The sequence below is a fragment of the Salvelinus fontinalis genome, chromosome 22 (genome assembly GCF_029448725.1).
Source record: "Salvelinus fontinalis isolate EN_2023a chromosome 22, ASM2944872v1, whole genome shotgun sequence".
NCBI lineage: Eukaryota > Metazoa > Chordata > Actinopteri > Salmoniformes > Salmonidae > Salvelinus > Salvelinus fontinalis.
In genome coordinates this window covers 36,704,889-36,732,693 of record NC_074686.1, presented here as the reverse complement: position 1 = coordinate 36,732,693, position 27,805 = coordinate 36,704,889, and the positions used below count along the sequence as shown (strand labels likewise).

Below are 27,805 nucleotides of genomic sequence, written 5' to 3'. Positions count from 1 at the left end.
AGCCCTGCAGCGAGTCAACGAACAACTACCGGTGGAGTGAGAGAAAAGGGAAACTCCCGTCTGTGTGTCTGTCACTCTGAACGAAAACAAACGTGTTGGATTGAGTGCGCGCACGCTGTTGAAATAAACGAGGCAACAATGTCTGAGGGAGTTATAACCAGAATTAGTCTTCTTCTGCTCATCATCAGCTCGGTATGTTTTTACATGTCATATAATATATCAATAAAGTGCTGGATTTTGATTTATATACATTTGTGTAACTTTGTCACAACTTTTGACTTTGATGCAATAATAGCTTATTCTTTATTTCATTCACTCGGTTATTGTTATATGTTTTGTGTTGTCTTCATTGATATTTATTATTTAGTTATGTAAAATTTAAATTTAAAGTACAACTTATGGGAACGCATTGTGCACTTATAGCCTAAAACATCCCATGGGGGTGTGGTCTTAGTGCAGTTCTGTAAAGTAGCTTACAGCAGCTCCTTAAAGTAGCCTACAGCAGTTCTATAAAGTAGCCTACAGCAGTTCTGTAAAGTAGCCTACAGCAGCTCTGTAAAGTAGCCTACAGCAGCTCTGTAAAGTAGCCTACAGCAGTTCTATAAAGTACCCTACAGCAGTTCTATAAAGTAGCCTACAGCAGTTCTGTAAAGTAGCCTACAGCAGCTCTGTAAAGTAGCCTACAGCAGCTCCTTAAAGTAGCCTACAGCAACTCCTTAAAGTAGCCTACAGCAGCTCCTTAAAGTAGTCTACAGCAGCTCCTTAAAGTAGTCTACAGCAGGTCCTTAAAGTAGTCTACAGCAGCTCTGTAAAGTAGCCTACAGCGCTCCTTAAAGCAGCCTACAGCAGTTCTGTAAAGTAGCCTACAGCAGATCTGTAAAGTAGCCTACAGCAGCTCTGTAAAGTAGCCTACAGCAGCTCTGTAAAGTAGTCTACAGCAGCTCTGTAAAGTAGTCTACAGCAGCTCTGTAAAGTAGTCTACAGCAGCTCTGTAAAGTAGCCTACAGCAGCTCTGTAAAGTAGCCTACAGCAGCTCCTTAAAGTAGCCTACAGCAGCTCTGTAAAGTAGTCTACAGCAGCTCTGTAAAGTAGCCTACAGCAGCTCTGTAAAGTAGCCTACAGCAGCTCCTTAAAGTAGCCTACAGCAGCTCTGTAGAGTAGTCTACAGCAGCTCTGTAAAGTAGTCTACAGCAGCTCCTTAAAGTAGCCTACAGCAGCTCCTTAAAGTAGCCCACAGCAGCTCTGTAAAGTAGCCTACAGCAGCTCCTTAAAGTAGTCTACAGCAGCTCTTTAAAGTAGCCTACAGCAGCTCCTTAAAGTAGCCCACAGCAGCTCTGTAAAGTAGCCTACAGCAGCTCCTTAAAGTAGTCTACAGCAGCTCTGTAAAGTAGCCTCCAGCAGCGCTGTAAATAATCTTATGTAATGACAAAGTAGTGTTGTTTCATTTGGGTGTCACTGTTAATAAATTACTAAATGATTGGATTCAAATGGGCTATGTTCTTGGGTGTCTTACTCATTGCTACTAAAAGGAACATCATGTGAGTACTGAGATGCAGAACAAAGATAGTAGCTATAGGCTCCTAGTTGGACATAGGGTATAAATTGAAGTGCCAAATAGCTTTTTTCCACAAATAAAATTGTTAATGACTGAGGTTCTGCTAATGATCCAGGTTCTGCTAATTCTTTATCACACAAATGTTTTAAACATTCGTTCTTAGAATAAAACATGTGAAGATTTGACAGCATTTGAGTAGCCTATATTGATTTCCTCTTACATTCTTACAAGTCTCTTTTATATATATTTTTTTTTTAAATATTTGTACAAAAGTAATGCTGTATATAATAGCAGTGTCCGTCACTCTCCATAGAAAACTCTCTCCATAGAAAAGTCTGCTAAAATAGATTTGCCTACATCGAGTCAAGTGTCTCCATCTAGTGGCAGCACGATGTATTACACGTGAGGTGTTACAAAAAACGCAAAGTAGCCCCTTACAACATTCTCTGCTTCTTTGACACACAGTACAGACCGCAGGAGGCTGGTGGCACCTTAATTGGTGAGGACTGCTCATAGTGATGGCTGGAGCGGAATCAGTGGAATGGTATCAAATACATCAAACACATGGCTTCCATGGTTTCCAGGTGTTTGATGCCATTCCATTTGCTCCGTTCCAGACATTATTATGAGCCGTCCTCCACTGGTACAGACCTACCTCATTGCATTACTGGATCTGAACATTTTCCCTGGAGACAAATCCTGATACCAGACATTTTATCCACACTATCCTATACATTTCTATCCTACACATTTCTATCCTATACATTTCCATCCTATACATTTCCATCCTATACATTTCTATCCTATACATTTCTATCCTATACATTTCCATACTATACATTTCTATCCTATACATTTCCATACTATACATTTCCATCCTATACATTTCTATCCTATACATTTCTATCCTATACATTTCCATCCTATACATTTCTATCCTATACATTTCTATCCTATACATTTCTATCCTATTCATTTATATCCTATACATTTCCACCCTATACATTTCTATCCTATACATTTCTATCCTATACATTTCCATCCTATACATTTCTATCCTATACATTTCTATCCTATACATTTCTATCATATACATTTCTATCCTATACATTTTTCTTTAGGTTTTCTTATATTTTTTGTTTAACATTATCCTATACATTTTTCTAAAGCATTTCTGACTGTCGTTTTCTTCTGTTTATAGACAATGGCCCAGGACTGTTCCGATCCCTGTGACTGCCTGTCGGACACCCCTCCATGCCCGTTTGGTACCAGTCTGGTTCTGGATGGCTGTGGTTGCTGTAAGGTGTGTGCCAGGCAAGCCGGCGAGCCCTGTACCCTCCTGGAGCCGTGTGACCACCACAAAGAGCTTTACTGTGATTATGCAATGCTGAGTGACACTGAGCACGGCATCTGCATGGGTGAGTTGAATTCTCCTGTCAACTATTAAAGAAAAGGGTAGGAAGGCTATAAGATCTCTATGGACACCATGATCACTTCTTGGCTAGCCTATTGCAGAGATTGCTACATATTTTGTTTAGACTTTGCCACGGCTTTGGTTCTCATTATCCAAAGTGGGCAATCTCTGGGCTAAGCAATTTCCAATAGGTATTTACATGAGTTTGAACAATATAATGTAAAGCCTTTGAAATATGAAATCTAAAATGGCGTCTCCACCTCTGTGTTTCAGCCCAGGAAGGCCAGACGTGTGACCTGGGAGGGGTCATCTACCGCAGTGGAGAGACCTTCCAGCCCAGCTGCAAGCACCAGTGTGTTTGTATGAACGGAGAGATTGGCTGCGTGCCAACCTGTGCCAACAACGTGCTGCTGGCCTCTCCAGATTGCCCGTACCCACATCGCATCCAGATCCCTGGGAAGTGCTGTGAAGAGTGGGTGTGTGACCAGAGTCCTCAGGACAACCCCTACCAGTCAGCCATGGCTGGTGAGTCTAACCTCCTACAAACTGGAACTCTTCCTTTTTCTGTCTGTCTGTCTGTCTGTCTGTCTGTCTGTCTGTCTGTCTGTCTCTCTCTCTCTTTCTCTCTCTCGCTTTCTCTCTCTCGTTCAAACTAACCACCTCTCCCTCTCCTCCCCTATTTTTCACCACTGTTCACCTCTCCCTCTCCCTCTCCCTCTCCCCTCCTCTTCTCTCAGGATCTGAAATTCACCTCTTGGTCTCTTCTTCCCCTCTGTCAGTCTACAGAGAGGAGTCAGCCCACGTGCCGGTCCCGGCGGAGAACCCCAGGGAGAACTGCATCGTCCAGACCACCAAATGGGACGAGTGCTCGGCCACCTGCGGCATGGGCGTGTCGTCCCGCGCCACCAATGACAACGAGCGGTGCCAGCTGGAGAGGCAGACCCGTGTCTGTATGATCCGGTCCTGCCATGTGGAGCAAGAGAAGGATATCAAGGTGGGTACATGGACTAATACCATTATATAGTATAACAACATATAGAGGAATGTATTATATAGTATAACAACATATAGAGGAATGTATTATATAGTATAACAACAGAGGAATGTATTATATAGTATAACAACAGAGGAATGTATTATATAGTATAACAACATATAGAGGAATGTATTATATAGTATAACAACAGAGGAATGTATTATATAGTATAACAACAGAGGAATGTATTATATAGTATAACAACATAGAGAGGAATGTATTATATAGTATAAATACAGAGGAATGTATTATATAGTATAACAACATATAGAGGAATGTATTATATAGTATAACAACAGAGGAATGTATTATATAGTATAACAACATATAGAGGAATGTATTATGTAGTATAACAACAGAGGAATGTATTATATAGTATAACAACAGAGGAATGTATTATATAATATAACAACAGAGGAATGTATAATATAGTATAACAACATATAGAGGAAAGTATTATATAGTATAACAACAGAGGAATGTATTATATAGTATAACAACAGAGGAATGTATTATATAGTATAACAACAGAGGAATGTATTATATAGTATAACAACATATAGAGGAATGTATTATATAGTATAACAACATATATAGGAATGTATTATATAGTATAACAACAGAGGAATGTATTATATAGTATAACAACAGAGGAATGTATTATATAGTATAACAACAGAGGAATGTATTATATAGTATAACAACATATAGAGGAATGTATTATATAGTATAACAACATATATATAGGAATGTATTATATAGTATAACAACACATAGAGGAATGTATTATATAGTATAACAACAGAGGAATGTATTATATAGTATAACAACAGAGGAATGTATTATATAGTATAATAACATATAGAGGAATGTATTATATAGTATAACAACATATATAGGAATGTATTATATAGTATAACAACACATAGAGGAATATATTATATAGTATAACAACAGAGGAATGTATTATATAGTATAACAACATATAGAGGAATGTATTATATAGTATAACAACAGAGGAATGTATTATATAGTATAACAACATATAGAGGAATGTATTATATAGTATAACAACAGAGGAATGTATTATATAGTATAACAACAGAGGAATGTATTATATAGTATAACAACAGAGGAATGTATTATATAGTATAACAACAGAGGAATGTATTATATAGTATAACAACATATAGAGGAATGTATTATATAGTATAACAACAGAGCAATGTATTATATAGTATAACAACATATAGAGGAATGTATTATATAGTATAACAACAGAGGAATGTATTATATAGTATAACAACATAGAGGAATGTATTATATAGTATAACAACATAGAGGAATGTATTATACAGCATAACAACATATAGAGGAATGTATTATATAGTATAACAACAGAGGAACGTATTATATAGTATAACAACATAGAGGAATGTATTATATAATATAACAACAGAGGAATGTATTATATAGTATAACAACATAGAGGAATGTATTATATAATATAACAACAGAGGAATGTATTATATAGTATAACAACAGAGGAATGTATTATATAGTATAACAACAGAGGAATGTATTATATAGTATAACAACATATAGAGGAATGTATTATATAGCATAACAACAGAGGAATGTATTATATTGTATAACAACAGAGGAATGTATTATATAGTATAACAACATATATAGGAATGTATTATATAGTATAACAACATATAGAGGAATGTATTATATAGTATAACAACATATAGAGGAATGTATTATATAGTATAACAACAGAGGAATGTATTATATAGTATAACAACATATATAGGAATGTATTATATAATATAACAACATATAGAGGAATGTATTATATAGTATAACAACAGATGAACGTATTATATAGTATAACAACATATAGAGGAATGTATTATATAGTATAACAACATATAGAGGAATGTATTATATAGTATAACAACAGAGGAATGTATTATATAGTATAACAACAGAGGAATGTATTATATAGTATAACAACATATAGAGGAATGTATTATATAGTATAACAACAGAGGAATGTATTATATAGTATAACAACAGAGGAATGTATTATATAGTATAACAACAGAGGAATGTATTATATAGTATAACAACATATAGAGGAATGTATTATATAGTATAACATTATATATAGGAATGTATTATATAGTATAACAACACATAGAGGAATGTATTATATAGTATAACAACAGAGGAATGTATTATATAGTATAACAACAGAGGAATGTATTATATAGTATAACAACATATATAGGAATGTATTATATAATATAACAACATATAGAGGAATGTATTATATAGTATAACAACAGATGAACGTATTATATAGTATAACAACATACAGAGGAATGTATTATATAGTATAACAACATATAGAGGAATGTATTATATAGTATAACAACAGAGGAATGTATTATATAGTATAACAACAGAGGAATGTATTATATAGTATAACAACATATAGAGGAATGTATTATATAGTATAAATACAGAGGAATGTATTATATAGTATAACAACATATAGAGGAATGTATTATATAGTATAACAACAGAGGAATGTATTATATAGTATAACAACATATAGAGGAATGTATTATATAGTATAACAACAGAGGAATGTATTATATAGTATAACAACATATAGAGGAAAGTATTATATAGTATAACAACAGAGGAATGTATTATATAGTATAACAACAGAGGAATGTATTATATAGTATAACAACAGAGGAATGTATTATATAGTATAACAACATATAGAGGAATGTATTATATAGTATAACAACATATATAGGAATGTATTATATAGTATAACAGCAGAGGAATGTATTATATAGTATAACAACAGAGGAATGTATTATATAGTATAACAACAGAGGAATGTATTATATAGTATAACAACATATAGAGGAATGTATTATATAGTATAACAACATATATATAGGAATGTATTATATAGTATAACAACACATAGAGGAATGTATTATATAGTATAACAACAGAGGAATGTATTATATAGTATAACAACAGAGGAATGTATTATATAGTATAACAACATATAGAGGAATGTATTATATAGTATAACAACATATATAGGAATGTATTATATAGTATAACAACACATAGAGGAATGTATTATATAGTATAACAACAGAGGAATGTATTATATAGTATAACAACATATAGAGGAATGTATTATATAGTATAACAACAGAGGAATGTATTATATAGTATAACAACATAGAGGAATGTATTATATAGTATAACAACATAGAGGAATGTATTATACAGCATAACAACATATAGAGGAATGTATTATATAGTATAACAACAGAGGATCGTATTATATAGTATAACAACATAGAGGAATTTATTATATAATATAACAACAGAGGAATGTATTATATAGTATAACAACATAGAGGAATGTATTATATAATATAACAACAGAGGAATGTATTATATAGTATAACAACAGAGGAATGTATTATATAGTATAACAACAGAGGAATGTATTATATAGTATAACAACATATAGAGGAATGTATTATATAGTATAACAACAGAGGAATGTATTATATAGTATAACAACATATATAGGAATGTATTATATAGTATAACAACATATAGAGGAATGTATTATATAGTATAACAACAGAGGAATGTATTATATAGTATAACAACAGAGGAATGTATTATATAGTATAACAACATATAGAGGAATGTATTATATAGTATAACAACAGAGGAATGTATTATATAGTATAACAACAGAGGAATGTATTATATAGTATAACAACATATAGAGGAATGTATTATATAGTATAACAACATATATAGGAATGTATTATATAGTATAACAACACATAGAGGAATGTATTATATAGTATAACAACAGAGGAATGTATTATATAGTATAACAACAGAGGAATGTATTATATAGTATAACAACAGAGGAATGTATTATATAGTATAACAACATATATAGGAATGTATTATATAATATAACAACATATAGAGGAATGTATTATATAGTATAACAACAGATGAACGTATTATATAGTATAACAACATATATAGGAATGTATTATATAGTATAACAACAGAGGAATGTATTATATAGTATAACAACAGAGGAATGTATTATATAGTATAACAACATATATAGGAATGTATTATATAGTATAACAACAGAGGAATGTATTATATAGTATAACAACAGAGGAATGTATTATATAGTATAACAACAGAGGAATGTATTATATAATATAACAACATATAGAGGAATGTATTATATAGTATAACAACATATAGAGGAATGTATTATATAGTATAACAACATATAGAGGAATGTATGATATAGTATAACAACATATAGAGGAATGTATTATATAGTATAACAACAGAGGAATGTATTATACAATATAACAACATATAGAGGAATGTATTATATAGTATAACAACAGAGGAATGTATTATACAGTATAACAACATATAGAGGAATGTATTATATAGTATAACAACATATTGAGGAATGTATTATATAGTATAACAACATATAGAGGAATGTATTATATAGTATAACAACATATAGAGGAATGTATTATATAGTATAACAACATATAGCGGAATGTATTATATAGTATAACAACAGAGGAATGTATTATATAGTATAACAACAGAGGAATGTATTATATAGTATAACAACAGAGGAATTTATTATATAGTGTAACAACATATAGAGGAATGTATTATACAGTATAACAACAGAGGAATGTATTATATAGTATAACAACAGAGGAATGTATTATATAGTATAACAACACATAGAGGAATGTATTATATAGTATAACAACAGAGGAATGTATTATATAGTATAACAACATATAGAGTAATGTATTATATAGTATAACAAAAGAGGAATGTATTATATAGTATAACAACAGAGGAATGTATTATATAGTATAACAACATATAGAGGAATGTATTATATAGTATAACAACAGAGGAATGTATTATATAGTATAACAACAGAGGAATGTATTATATAGTATAACAACAGAGGAATGTATTATATAGTATAACAACATATAGAGGAATGTATTATATAGTATAACAACAGAGGAATGTATTATATAGTATAACAACATATATAGGAATGTATTATATAATATAACAACATATAGAGGAATGTATTATATAGTATAACAACAGATGAACCTATTATATAGTATAACAACATATAGAGGAATGTATTATATAGTATAACAACATATAGAGGAATGTATTATATAGTATAACAACAGAGGAATGTATTATATAGTATAACAACAGAGGAATGTATTATATAGTATAACAACAGAGGAATGTATTATATAGTATAACAACATATAGAGGAATGTATTATATAGTATAACAACAGAGGAATGTATTATATAGTATAACAACAGAGGAATGTATTATATAGTATAACAACAGAGGAATGTATTATATAGTATAACAACATATAGAGGAATGTATTATATAGTATAACAACATATATAGGAATGTATTATATAGTATAACAACACATAGAGGAATGTATTATATTGTATAACAACAGAGGAATGTATTATATAGTATAACAACAGAGGAATGTATTATATAGTATAACAACAGAGGAATGTATTATATAGTATAACAACATATATAGGAATGTATTATATAATATAACAACATATAGAGGAATGTATTATATAGTATAACAACAGATGAACGTATTATATAGTATAACAACATATATAGGAATGTATTATATAGTATAACAACAGAGGAATGTATTATATAGTATAACAACAGAGGAATGTATTATATAGTATAACAACATATATAGGAATGTATTATATAGTATAACAACAGAGGAATGTATTATATAGTATAACAACAGAGGAATGTATTATATAGTATAACAACAGAGGAATGTATTATATAATATAACAACATATAGAGGAATGTATTATATAGTATAACAACATATATAGGAATGTATTATATAGTATAACAACACATAGAGGAATATATTATATAGTATAACAACAGAGGAATGTATTATATAGTATAACAACAGAGGAATGTATTATATAGTATAACAACATATAGAGGAAAGTATTATATAGTATAACAACAGAGGAATGTATTATATAGTATAACAACAGAGGAATGTATTATATAGTATAACAACAGAGGAATGTATTATATAGTATAACAACATATAGAGGAATGTATTATATAGTATAACAACATATATAGGAATGTATTATATAGTATAACAGCAGAGGAATGTATTATATAGTATAACAACAGAGGAATGTATTATATAGTATAACAACAGAGGAATGTATTATATAGTATAACAACATATAGAGGAATGTATTATATAGTATAACAACATATATATAGGAATGTATTATATAGTATAACAACACATAGAGGAATGTATTATATAGTATAACAACAGAGGAATGTATTATATAGTATAACAACAGAGGAATGTATTATATAGTATAACAACATATAGAGGAATGTATTATATAGTATAACAACATATATAGGAATGTATTATATAGTATAACAACACATAGAGGAATGTATTATATAGTATAACAACAGAGGAATGTATTATATAGTATAACAACATATAGAGGAATGTATTATATAGTATAACAACAGAGGAATGTATTATATAGTATAACAACATAGAGGAATGTATTATATAGTATAACAACATAGAGGAATGTATTATACAGCATAACAACATATAGAGGAATGTATTATATAGTATAACAACAGAGGATCGTATTATATAGTATAACAACATAGAGGAATTTATTATATAATATAACAACAGAGGAATGTATTATATAGTATAACAACATAGAGGAATGTATTATATAATATAACAACAGAGGAATGTATTATATAGTATAACAACAGAGGAATGTATTATATAGTATAACAACAGAGGAATGTATTATATAGTATAACAACATATAGAGGAATGTATTATATAGTATAACAACAGAGGAATGTATTATATAGTATAACAACATATATAGGAATGTATTATATAGTATAACAACATATAGAGGAATGTATTATATAGTATAACAACAGAGGAATGTATTATATAGTATAACAACAGAGGAATGTATTATATAGTATAACAACATATAGAGGAATGTATTATATAGTATAACAACAGAGGAATGTATTATATAGTATAACAACAGAGGAATGTATTATATAGTATAACAACAGAGGAATGTATTATATAGTATAACAACATATAGAGGAATGTATTATATAGTATAACAACATATATAGGAATGTATTATATAGTATAACAACACATAGAGGAATGTATTATATAGTATAACAACAGAGGAATGTATTATATAGTATAACAACAGAGGAATGTATTATATAGTATAACAACAGAGGAATGTATTATATAGTATAACAACATATATAGGAATGTATTATATAATATAACAACATATAGAGGAATGTATTATATAGTATAACAACAGATGAACGTATTATATAGTATAACAACATATATAGGAATGTATTATATAGTATAACAACAGAGGAATGTATTATATAGTATAACAACAGAGGAATGTATTATATAGTATAACAACATATATAGGAATGTATTATATAATATAACAACAGAGGAATGTATTATATAGTATAACAACAGAGGAATGTATTATATAGTATAACAACAGAGGAATGTATTATATAATATAACAACATATAGAGGAATGTATTATATAGTATAACAACATATAGAGGAATGTATTATATAGTATAACAACATATTGAGGAATGTATTATATAGTATAACAACATATAGAGGAATGTATTATATAGTATAACAACATATAGAGGAATGTATTATATAGTATAACAACATATAGCGGAATGTATTATATAGTATAACAACAGAGGAATGTATTATATAGTATAACAACAGAGGAATGTATTATATAGTATAACAACAGAGGAATTTATTATATAGTGTAACAACATATAGAGGAATGTATTATACAGTATAACAACAGAGGAATGTATTATATAGTATAACAACAGAGGAATGTATTATATAGTATAACAACACATAGAGGAATGTATTATATAGTATAACAACAGAGGAATGTATTATACAATATAACAACATATAGAGGAATGTATTATATAGTATAACAACAGAGGAATGTATTATACAGTATAACAACATATAGAGGAATGTATTATATAGTATAACAACATATTGAGGAATGTATTATATAGTATAACAACATATAGAGGAATGTATTATATAGTATAACAAAAGAGGAATGTATTATATAGTATAACAACAGAGGAATGTATTATATAGTATAACAACATATAGAGGAATGTATTATATAGTATAACAACAGAGGAATGTATTATATAGTATAACAACAGAGGAATGTATTATATAGTATAACAACAGAGGAATGTATTATATAGTATAACAACAGAGGAATGTATTATATAGTATAACAACAGAGGAATGTATTATATAGTATAACAACATATAGAGGAATGTATTATATAGTATAACAACAGAGGAATGTATTATATAGTATAACAACAGAAGAATGTATTATATAGTATAACAACAGAGGAATGTATTATATAGTATAACAACATATAGAGGAATGTATTATATAGTATAACAACATATATAGGAATGTATTATATAGTATAACAACACATAGAGGAATGTATTATATAGTATAACAACAGAGGAATGTATTATATAGTATAACAACAGAGGAATGTATTATATAGTATAACAACAGAGGAATGTATTATATAGTATAACAACATATATAGGAATGTATTATATAATATAACAACATATAGAGGAATGTATTATATAGTATAACAACAGATGAACGTATTATATAGTATAACAACATATATAGGAATGTATTATATAGTATAACAACAGAGGAATGTATTATATAGTATAACAACAGAGGAATGTATTATATAGTATAACAACATATATAGGAATGTATTATATAGTATAACAACAGAGGAATGTATTATATAGTATAACAACAGAGGAATGTATTATATAGTATAACAACAGAGGAATGTATTATATAATATAACAACATATAGAGGAATGTATTATATAGTATAACAACATATAGAGGAATGTATTATATAGTATAACAACATATAGAGGAATGTATGATATAGTATAACAACATATAGAGGAATGTATTATATAGTATAACAACAGAGGAATGTATTATACAATATAACAACATATAGAGGAATGTATTATATAGTATAACAACAGAGGAATGTATTATACAGTATAACAACATATAGAGGAATGTATTATATAGTATAACAACATATTGAGGAATGTATTATATAGTATAACAACATATAGAGGAATGTATTATATAGTATAACAACATATAGAGGAATGTATTATATAGTATAACAACATATAGCGGAATGTATTATATAGTATAACAACAGAGGAATGTATTATATAGTATAACAACAGAGGAATGTATTATATAGTATAACAACAGAGGAATTTATTATATAGTGTAACAACATATAGAGGAATGTATTATACAGTATAACAACAGAGGAATGTATTATATAGTATAACAACAGAGGAATGTATTATATAGTATAACAACACATAGAGGAATGTATTATATAGTATAACAACAGAGGAATGTATTATATAGTATAACAACATATAGAGGAATGTATTATATAGTATAACAAAAGAGGAATGTATTATATAGTATAACAACAGAGGAATGTATTATATAGTATAACAACATATAGAGGAATGTATTATATAGTATAACAACAGAGGAATGTATTATATAGTATAACAACAGAGGAATGTATTATATAGTATAACAACAGAGGAATGTATTATATAGTATAACAACAGAGGAATGTATTATATAATATAACAACATATAGAGGAATGTATTATATAGTATAACAACAGAGGAATGTATTATATAGTATAACAACATATAGAGGAATGTATTATATAGTATAACAACAGAGGAATGTATTATATAGTATAACAACATAGAGGAATGTATTATATAGTATAACAACATAGAGGAATGTATTATACAGCATAACAACATATAGAGGAATGTATTATATAGTATAACAACAGAGGATCGTATTATATAGTATAACAACATAGAGGAATGTATTATATAATATAACAACAGAGGAATGTATTATATAGTATAACAACATAGAGGAATGTATTATATAATATAACAACAGAGGAATGTATTATATAGTATAACAACAGAGGAATGTATTATATAGTATAACAACAGAGGAATGTATTATATAGTATAACAACATATAGAGGAATGTATTATATAGTATAACAAAAGAGGAATGTATTATATTGTATAACAACAGAGGAATGTATTATATAGTATAACAACATATATAGGAATGTATTATATAGTATAACAACATATAGAGGAATGTATTATATAGTATAACAACATATAGAGGAATGTATTATATAGTATAACAACAGAGGAATGTATTATATAGTATAACAACATATATAGGAATGTATTATATAATATAACAACATATAGAGGAATGTATTATATAGTATAACAACAGATGAACCTATTATATAGTATAACAACATATAGAGGAATGTATTATATAGTATAACAACATATAGAGGAATGTATTATATAGTATAACAACAGAGGAATGTATTATATAGTATAACAACAGAGGAATGTATTATATAGTATAACAACAGAGGAATGTATTATATAGTATAACAACATATAGAGGAATGTATTATATAGTATAACAACAGAGGAATGTATTATATAGTATAACAACAGAGGAATGTATTATATAGTATAACAACAGAGGAATGTATTATATAGTATAACAACATATAGAGGAATGTATTATATAGTATAACAACATATATAGGAATGTATTATATAGTATAACAACACATAGAGGAATGTATTATATTGTATAACAACAGAGGAATGTATTATATAGTATAACAACAGAGGAATGTATTATATAGTATAACAACAGAGGAATGTATTATATAGTATAACAACATATATAGGAATGTATTATATAATATAACAACATATAGAGGAATGTATTATATAGTATAACAACAGATGAACGTATTATATAGTATAACAACATATATAGGAATGTATTATATAGTATAACAACAGAGGAATGTATTATATAGTATAACAACAGAGGAATGTATTATATAGTATAACAACATATATAGGAATGTATTATATAGTATAACAACAGAGGAATGTATTATATAGTATAACAACAGAGGAATGTATTATATAGTATAACAACAGAGGAATGTATTATATAATATAACAACATATAGAGGAATGTATTATATAGTATAACAACATATATAGGAATGTATTATATAGTATAACAACACATAGAGGAATATATTATATAGTATAACAACAGAGGAATGTATTATATAGTATAACAACATAAATAGAGAAATGTATTAAATAGTATAACAACAGAGGAATGTATTATATAGTATAACAACATATAGAGGAATGTATTATATAGTATAACAACAGAGGAATGTATTATATAGTATAACAACAGAGGAATGTATTATATAGTATAACAACAGAGGAATGTATTATATAGTATAACAACAGAGGAATGTATTATATAGTATAACAACATATAGAGGAATGTATTATATAGTATAACAACAGAGCAATGTATTATATAGTATAACAACATATAGAGGAATGTATTATATAGTATAACAACAGAGAAATGTATTATATAGTATAACAACATAGAGGAATGTATTATATAGTATAACAACATAGAGGAATGTATTATACAGCATAACAACATATAGAGGAATGTATTATATAGTATAACAACAGAGGAACGTATTATATAGTATAACAACATAGAGGAATGTATTATATAATATAACAACAGAGGAATGTATTATATAGTATAACAACATAGAGGAATGTATTATATAATATAACAACAGAGGAATGTATTATATAGTATAACAACAGAGGAATGTATTATATAGTATAACAACAGAGGAATGTATTATATAGTATAACAACATATAGAGGAATGTATTATATAGCATAACAACAGAGGAATGTATTATATTGTATAACAACAGAGGAATGTATTATATAGTATAACAACATATATAGGAATGTATTATATAGTATAACAACATATAGAGGAATGTATTATATAGTATAACAACATATAGAGGAATGTATTATATAGTATAACAACAGAGGAATGTATTATATAGTATAACAACATATATAGGAATGTATTATATAATATAACAACATATAGAGGAATGTATTATATAGTATAACAACAGATGAACGTATTATATAGTATAACAACATATAGAGGAATGTATTATATAGTATAACAACATATAGAGGAATGTATTATATAGTATAACAACAGAGGAATGTATTATATAGTATAACAACAGAGGAATGTATTATATAGTATAACAACATATAGAGGAATGTATTATATAGTATAACAACAGAGGAATGTATTATATAGTATAACAACAGAGGAATGTATTATATAGTATAACAACAGAGGAATGTATTATATAGTATAACAACATATAGAGGAATGTATTATATAGTATAACATTATATATAGGAATGTATTATATAGTATAACAACACATAGAGGAATGTATTATATAGTATAACAACAGAGGAATGTATTATATAGTATAACAACAGAGGAATGTATTATATAGTATAACAACATATATAGGAATGTATTATATAATATAACAACATATAGAGGAATGTATTATATAGTATAACAACAGATGAACGTATTATATAGTATAACAACATACAGAGGAATGTATTATATAGTATAACAACATATAGAGGAATGTATTATATAGTATAACAACAGAGGAATGTATTATATAGTATAACAACAGAGGAATGTATTATATAGTATAACAACATATAGAGGAATGTATTATATAGTATAAATACAGAGGAATGTATTATATAGTATAACAACATATAGAGGAATGTATTATATAGTATAACAACAGAGGAATGTATTATATAGTATAACAACATATAGAGGAATGTATTATATAGTATAACAACAGAGGAATGTATTATATAGTATAACAACATATAGAGGAAAGTATTATATAGTATAACAACAGAGGAATGTATTATATAGTATAACAACAGAGGAATGTATTATATAGTATAACAACAGAGGAATGTATTATATAGTATAACAACATATAGAGGAATGTATTATATAGTATAACAACATATATAGGAATGTATTATATAGTATAACAGCAGAGGAATGTATTATATAGTATAACAACAGAGGAATGTATTATATAGTATAACAACAGAGGAATGTATTATATAGTATAACAACATATAGAGGAATGTATTATATAGTATAACAACATATATATAGGAATGTATTATATAGTATAACAACACATAGAGGAATGTATTATATAGTATAACAACAGAGGAATGTATTATATAGTATAACAACAGAGGAATGTATTATATAGTATAACAACATATAGAGGAATGTATTATATAGTATAACAACATATATAGGAATGTATTATATAGTATAACAACACATAGAGGAATGTATTATATAGTATAACAACAGAGGAATGTATTATATAGTATAACAACATATAGAGGAATGTATTATATAGTATAACAACAGAGGAATGTATTATATAGTATAACAACATAGAGGAATGTATTATATAGTATAACAACATAGAGGAATGTATTATACAGCATAACAACATATAGAGGAATGTATTATATAGTATAACAACAGAGGATCGTATTATATAGTATAACAACATAGAGGAATTTATTATATAATATAACAACAGAGGAATGTATTATATAGTATAACAACATAGAGGAATGTATTATATAATATAACAACAGAGGAATGTATTATATAGTATAACAACAGAGGAATGTATTATATAGTATAACAACAGAGGAATGTATTATATAGTATAACAACATATAGAGGAATGTATTATATAGTATAACAACAGAGGAATGTATTATATAGTATAACAACATATATAGGAATGTATTATATAGTATAACAACATATAGAGGAATGTATTATATAGTATAACAACAGAGGAATGTATTATATAGTATAACAACAGAGGAATGTATTATATAGTATAACAACATATAGAGGAATGTATTATATAGTATAACAACAGAGGAATGTATTATATAGTATAACAACAGAGGAATGTATTATATAGTATAACAACAGAGGAATGTATTATATAGTATAACAACATATAGAGGAATGTATTATATAGTATAACAACATATATAGGAATGTATTATATAGTATAACAACACATAGAGGAATGTATTATATAGTATAACAACAGAGGAATGTATTATATAGTATAACAACAGAGGAATGTATTATATAGTATAACAACAGAGGAATGTATTATATAGTATAACAACATATATAGGAATGTATTATATAATATAACAACATTTAGAGGAATGTATTATATAGTATAACAACAGATGAACGTATTATATAGTATAACAACATATATAGGAATGTATTATATAGTATAACAACAGAGGAATGTATTATATAGTATAACAACAGAGGAATGTATTATATAGTATAACAACATATATAGGAATGTATTATATAGTATAACAACAGAGGAATGTATTATATAGTATAACAACAGAGGAATGTATTATATAGTATAACAACAGAGGAATGTATTATATAATATAACAACATATAGAGGAATGTATTATATAGTATAACAACATATAGAGGAATGTATTATATAGTATAACAACATATAGAGGAATGTATGATATAGTATAACAACATATAGAGGAATGTATTATATAGTATAACAACAGAGGAATGTATTATACAATATAACAACATATAGAGGAATGTATTATATAGTATAACAACAGAGGAATGTATTATACAGTATAACAACATATAGAGGAATGTATTATATAGTATAACAACATATTGAGGAATGTATTATATAGTATAACAACATATAGAGGAATGTATTATATAGTATAACAACATATAGAGGAATGTATTATATAGTATAACAACATATAGCGGAATGTATTATATAGTATAACAACAGAGGAATGTATTATATAGTATAACAACAGAGGAATGTATTATATAGTATAACAACAGAGGAATTTATTATATAGTGTAACAACATATAGAGGAATGTATTATACAGTATAACAACAGAGGAATGTATTATATAGTATAACAACAGAGGAATGTATTATATAGTATAACAACACATAGAGGAATGTATTATATAGTATAACAACAGAGGAATGTATTATATAGTATAACAACATATAGAGGAATGTATTATATAGTATAACAAAAGAGGAATGTATTATATAGTATAACAACAGAGGAATGTATTATATAGTATAACAACATATAGAGGAATGTATTATATAGTATAACAACAGAGGAATGTATTATATAGTATAACAACAGAGGAATGTATTATATAGTATAACAACAGAGGAATGTATTATATAGTATAACAACAGAGGAATGTATTATATAATATAACAACATATAGAGGAATGTATTATATAGTATAACAACAGAGGAATGTATTATATAGTATAACAACATATAGAGGAATGTATTATATAGTATAACAACAGAGGAATGTATTATATAGTATAACAACATAGAGGAATGTATTATATAGTATAACAACATAGAGGAATGTATTATACAGCATAACAACATATAGAGGAATGTATTATATAGTATAACAACAGAGGATCGTATTATATAGTATAACAACATAGAGGAATGTATTATATAATATAACAACAGAGGAATGTATTATATAGTATAACAACATAGAGGAATGTATTATATAATATAACAACAGAGGAATGTATTATATAGGATAACAACAGAGGAATGTATTATATAGTATAACAACAGAGGAATGTATTATATAGTATAACAACATATAGAGGAATGTATTATATAGTATAACAAAAGAGGAATGTATTATATTGTATAACAACAGAGGAATGTGTTATATAGTATAACAACATATATAGGAATGTATTATATAGTATAACAACATATAGAGGAATGTATTATATAGTATAACAACATATAGAGGAATGTATTATATAGTATAACAACAGAGGAATGTATTATATAGTATAACAACATATATAGGAATGTATTATATAATATAACAACATATAGAGGAATGTATTATATAGTATAACAACAGATGAACCTATTATATAGTATAACAACATATAGAGGAATGTATTATATAGTATAACAACATATAGAGGAATGTATTATATAGTATAACAACAGAGGAATGTATTATATAGTATAACAACAGAGGAATGTATTATATAGTATAACAACATATAGAGGAATGTATTATATAGTATAACAACAGAGGAATGTATTATATAGTATAACAACAGAGGAATGTATTATATAGTATAACAACAGAGGAATGTATTATATAGTATAACAACATATAGAGGAATGTATTATATAGTATAACAACATATATAGGAATGTATTATATAGTATAACAACACATAGAGGAATGTATTATATTGTATAACAACAGAGGAATGTATTATATAGTATAACAACAGAGGAATGTATTATATAGTATAACAACAGAGGAATGTATTATATAGTATAACAACATATATAGGAATGTATTATATAATATAACAACATATAGAGGAATGTATTATATAGTATAACAACAGATGAACGTATTATATAGTATAACAACATATATAGGAATGTATTATATAGTATAACAACAGAGGAATGTATTATATAGTATAACAACAGAGGAATGTATTATATAGTATAACAACATATAGAGGAATGTATTATATAGTATAACAACAGAGGAATGTATTATATAGTATAACAACATAGAGGAATGTATTATATAGTATAACAACATAGAGGAATGTATTATACAGCATAACAACATATAGAGGAATGTATTATATAGTATAACAACAGAGGATCGTATTATATAGTATAACAACATAGAGGAATGTATTATATAATATAACAACAGAGGAATGTATTATATAGTATAACAACATAGAGGAATGTATTATATAATATAACAACAGAGGAATGTATTATATAGGATAACAACAGAGGAATGTATTATATAGTATAACAACAGAGGAATGTATTATATAGTATAACAACATATAGAGGAATGTATTATATAGTATAACAAAAGAGGAATGTATTATATTGTATAACAACAGAGGAATGTATTATATAGTATAACAACATATATAGGAATGTATTATATAGTATAACAACATATAGAGGAATGTATTATATAGTATAACAACATATAGAGGAATGTATTATATAGTATAACAACAGAGGAATGTATTATATAGTATAACAACATATATAGGAATGTATTATATAATATAACAACATATAGAGGAATGTATTATATAGTATAACAACAGATGAACCTATTATATAGTATAACAACATATAGAGGAATGTATTATATAGTATAACAACATATAGAGGAATGTATTATATAGTATAACAACAGAGGAATGTATTATATAGTATAACAACAGAGGAATGTATTATATAGTATAACAACAGAGGAATGTATTATATAGTATAACAACATATAGAGGAATGTATTATATAGTATAACAACAGAGGAATGTATTATATAGTATAACAACAGAGGAATGTATTATATAGTATAACAACAGAGGAATGTATTATATAGTATAACAACATATAGAGGAATGTATTATATAGTATAACAACATATATAGGAATGTATTATATAGTATAACAACACATAGAGGAATGTATTATATTGTATAACAACAGAGGAATTTATTATATAGTATAACAACAGAGGAATGTATTATATAGTATAACAACAGAGGAATGTATTATATAGTATAACAACATATATAGGAATGTATTATATAATATAACAACATATAGAGGAATGTATTATATAGTATAACAACAGATGAACGTATTATATAGTATAACAACATATATAGGAATGTATTATATAGTATAACAACAGAGGAATGTATTATATAGTATAACAACATATATAGGAATGTATTATATAGTATAACAACAGAGGAATGTATTATATAGTATAACAACAGAGGAATGTATTATATAGTATAACAACAGAGGAATGTATTATATAATATAACAACATATAGAGGAATGTATTATATAGTATAACAACATATAGAGGAATGTATTATATAGTATAACAACATATAGAGGAATGTATGATATAGTATAACAACATATAGAGGAATGTATTATATAGTATAACAACAGAGGAATGTATTATACAATATAACAACATATAGAGGAATGTATTATATAGTATAACAACAGAGGAATGTATTATACAGTATAACAACATATAGAGGAATGTATTATATAGTATAACAACATATTGAGGAATGTATTATATAGTATAACAACATATAGAGGAATGTATTATATAGTATAACAACATATAGAGGAATGTATTATATAGTATAACAACATATAGCGGAATGTATTATATAGTATAACAACAGAGGAATGTATTATATAGTATAACAACAGAGGAATGTATTATATAGTATAACAACAGAGGAATGTATTATATATACTATAACAACATATAGAGGAATGTATTATATAGTATAACAACATATAGAGGAATGTATTATATAGTATAACAACATATAGAGGAATGTATTATATAGTATAACAACAGAGGAATGTATTATATAGTATAACAACATATAGAGGAATGTATTATATAGTATAACAACAGAGGAATGTATTATATAGTGTAACAACATATAGAGGAATGTATTATACAGTATAACAACAGAGGAATGTATTATATAGTATAACAACAGAGGAATGTATTATATAGTATAACAACATATAGAGGAATGTATTATACAGTATAACAACAGAGGAATGTATTATATAGTATAACAACATATAGAGGAATGTATTATATAGTATAACAACATATAGAGGAATGTATTATATAGTGTATTACATAGCATATTACATAAGCATGACATAGAATTACATAACATGACATCACATGTTATTTTTCTCTGGCTCTAACCAGAAGAGAAAGAGGAGTGGGAGGCCCCGGTGAACAACTGAGCAAGAGGACAAGTACATTAGAGTGTCTAGTTTGAGAAACAGAAGCCTCTCAAGTCCTCAACTGGCAGCTTCATTAAATAGTACCCTTAAAACACCAGTCTCAATGTCAACAGTGAAGAGGCGACTCCGGGATGCTGGCCTTCTAGGCAGAGTTCCTCTGTCCAGTGTCTGTGTTCTTTTGCCCATCTTAATCTTTTCTTTTTTTTGGCCAGTCTGAGATATGGCTTTTTCTTTGCAACTCTGCCTAGAAGGCCAGCAGCCCGGAGTCGCCTCTTCACTGTTGGCATGGAGACTGGTGTTTTAAGGGTACTATTTATTGAAGCTGCCAGTTGAGGACTTGAGAGCCGTCTGTTTCTCAAACTAGACACTCTATTGTACTTGTCCTCTTGCTCAGTTGTGCACCGGGGCCTCCCACTCCTCTTTCTATTATGGTTAGAGCCAGTTTGCGCTGTTCTGTGAAGGGAGTAGTACACAGCGTTGTACAAGATCTTCAGTTTCTTGGCAATTTCTCGTATGGAATAGCCTTCATTTCTCAGAACAAGAATAGACTGACAAGTTTCAGAAGAAAGGTCTTTGTTTCTAGCCATTTTGAGCCTGTAATCGAACCCACAATTGCTGATGCTCCAGATACTCAACTAGTCTAAAGAGGGTCAGTTTTATTGCTTCTTTAAATCAGCACAACAGTTTTCAGCTGTGCTAACGTAATTGCAAAAGGGTTTTCTAATGATCAATTAGCCTTTTAAAATGATAAACTTGGATTAGCTAACACAACGTGCCATTGGAACACAGGAGTGATGGTTGCTGATAATGGGCCTCTGTACACCTATGTAGATATTCCATACAAATCAATAGCTACAATAGTCATTTACAACATTAACAATGTCTACACTATATATTTTTTTATCAATTTGATGTTATTTTAATGGGGGGACAAAATGTGCTTTCTTTCAAAAACAAGGACATTTCTAAGTGACCCCAAACTAACCCCAAATGTAGTGTACATAAGCCATGCGTAATGCAACACAGAAACATAGCATGTCTTTGGCTCCTTATCGTTCACTCAAGGTGTAAAAGTTCAAAGCCAAGCTGCCCTTAACCTGATAGACAATGTAACAAGTTGTTCTCATCCTGAACTAACCACCATTCGTCTCCATTCCACAGAGGGGGAAGAAGTGTGTACGGACCCCCAAGTCCCCGCGCGGCATTCGTTTCCAGCTGTCAGGCTGCAGCAGCAGCAGGATCTACAAGCCCAAGTTCTGTGGCGTGTGTACGGACGGGCGCTGCTGCACCCCTCACACCACCGTCACCGCCGAGGTTGAGTTCCACTGTCCCGAGGGAGACACCTTCAGACGCAAGATGATGTTCATCAAGACGTGCTCCTGTCACCACGACTGTCCACGAGACAATGACATCTTCCTGGCCTCGCACACACGCAGAATGATTGGGGACTATGACAACGATATGTAACCGACATGGCTGTCATACGCACTGCACAGATAACGTTACGTATACACACACACACGCACGCACGCGCGTGCGCGCACGCGCACACGCACACACGCACACACACACACACACACACACACACACACACACAGGCACTGATAAAACTCCTTCACATCACTCCCCCACCACCCTCACACACTGATAGGCAGCTCTTTGAATTCCTGAACTCTGTCTCTACCTTACTACCCATAAGCATGTCAACCTGGTTGAATTCCTGTCTCTACCTTACTGTCTCTACCTTACTACCCATAACAGAATGTGTGATTTCAAGATATGAAGAAGTAGAGCATGAGATTTACTCTTTAGGTTTTATTTTTTACATTTAATTTAACCTTTTTTTAATGCGCAGCTCTAAAGTCACCTGGCTCTTTGATTGGTCTGCCTATATGTCTATAGAGATACTGAAGGGTGGATCTGCACTGAGGAGTCAATGTTAGAGACAATGTTAGGCAAGAATATATTTATATTCACTGCTTAATTGCCATAGGAACATGACATGGTAGTGTACAGATGAGAGGTAGGTAGCCTATACCAGTGTCTCCCAACTCCGTACCCCCAACAGCACACATTGTTGTTTTAGCCCAGGACAAAAACACCTGATTCAACTTGTCAAGGGCTTGATTATTAGTTAACAAGTAGAATCAGGTGTGCTTGTCCGGGGCCACAACAAAAATATTTATTGTTGGGGGTACTGGAGGATCGGACTTGAGAAACACTGGCCTAGGTTGAGGGCGCACTGAACGGAGAGGCACTTACTGAACCAAATTTCACATCTTGACATACACTTTTAGAATATGACATTTTAAAAATATATTTTTCATATGTTAAATATGAACAATACAGAAATTGTTTGGATATATTGTAGTACTGGTATTTGCCTTGACATCTGTATAATATTGAGTGAATATATATAATTATAATTAAGAATGTCAATAATATTGTTTACTGTTTATTTAAAAAATAAAAGAAGGAATGACAGAAAGAAATTTGGCATTTAACGAAAACACCTTGTGTAAATACTGAAAGACTGTGTACAGTTTAGTACTATAATTTATTACCTGGTTGTTGTTTAATTAATAACACCATGTTAAAGGTTGTTGTTTAATTAATAACACCATGTTGAAGGTTATTGTTGTTTAATTAATAACACCATGTTGAAGTTTGTTGTTGTTTAATTAATAACACCATGTAATAACACCATGTTGAAGGTTTGTGTTTAATTAATAACACCATGTTGAAGGTTGTTGTTTAATTAATAACACCATGTTGACGGTTGTTGTTTAATTAATAACACCATGTTGACGGTTGTTGTTTAATTAATAACACCATGTTGACGGTTTGTGTTTAATTAATAACACCATGTTGACGGTTGTTGTTTAATTAATAACACCATGTTGAAGGTTGTTGTTTAATTAATAACACCATGTTGAAGGTTGTTGTTGTTTAATTAATAACACCATGTTGACGGTTGTTGTTTAATTTATAACACCATGTTGAAGGTTGTTGTTGTTTAATTAATAACACCATGTAATAACACCATGTTGAAGGTTGTTGTTGTTTAATTAATAACACCATGTTGAAGGTTGTTGTTGTTTAATTAATAACACCATGTTGACGGTTGTTGTTTAATTAATAACACCATGTTGAAGTTTGTTGTTGTTTAATTAATAACACCATGTAATAACACCATGTTGACGGTTGTTGTTGTTTAATTAATAACACCATGTTGAAGGTTTGTGTTTAATTAATAACACCATGTTGAAGTTTGTTGTTGTTTAATTAATAACACCATGTAATAACACCATGTTGAAGGTTTGTGTTTAATTAATAACACCATGTTGACGGTTGTTGTTTAATTAATAACACCATGTTGAAGGTTTGTGTTTAATTAATAACACCATGTTGAAGTTTGTTGTTGTTTAATTAATAACACCATGTAATAACACCATGTTGACGGTTGTTGTTGTTTAATTAATAACACCATGTTGAAGGTTTGTGTTTAATTAATAACACCATGTTGAAGGTTTGTGTTTAATTAATAACACCATGTTGAAGGTTGTTGTTTAATTAATAACACCATGTTGAAGGTTGTTGTTGTTTAATTAATAACACCATGTTGACGGTTGTTGTTAAATTAATAACACCATGTTGAAGGTTCTTGTTTAATTAATAACACCATGTTGAAGGTTGTTGTTGTTTAATTAATAACACCATGTAATAACACCATGTTGAAGGTTGTTGTTGTTTAATTAATAACACCATGTTGAAGGTTGTTGTTTAATTAATAACACCATGTTGACGGTTGTTGTTGTTTAATTAATAACACCATGTTGAAGGTTGTTGTTTAATTAATAACACCATGTTGACGGTTGTTGTTGTTTAATTAATAACACCATGTTGAAGGTTGCTGTTTAATTAATAACACCATGTTGAAGGTTGTTGTTTAATTAATAACACCATGTTGAAGGTTGCTGTTGTTTAATTAATAACACCATGTTGAAGGTTTGTATTTAATTAATAACACCATGTTGAAGGTTGCTGTTTAATTAATAACACCATGTTGACGGTTGTTGTTGTTTAATTAATAACACCATGTTGAAGATTGTTGTTGTTTAATTAATAACACCATGTTGAAGGTTTGTGTTTAATTAATAACACCATGTTGAAGGTTTGTGTTTAATTAATAACACCATGTTGAAGGTTGTTGTTTAATTAATAACACCATGTTGAAGGTTGTTGTTGTTTAATTAATAACACCATGTAATAACACCAT

General features: G+C 28.2%; 1 protein-coding gene across 1 annotated transcript; it reads left to right on the top strand.

Annotated features, from left to right (window-relative positions):
• Window positions 1–26,312, top strand: LOC129820270 (CCN family member 2-like). Its single transcript, XM_055877328.1, has 5 exons — window positions 1–192; window positions 2,757–2,973; window positions 3,243–3,494; window positions 3,749–3,963; window positions 24,688–26,312. Exons 1-5 carry the CDS (start codon window positions 139–141, stop codon window positions 24,991–24,993), a joined length of 1,044 nt encoding a protein of 347 aa, XP_055733303.1. The 5' UTR covers window positions 1–138; the 3' UTR covers window positions 24,994–26,312.
• Window positions 26,313–27,805: the final 1,493 nt, after the last annotated feature.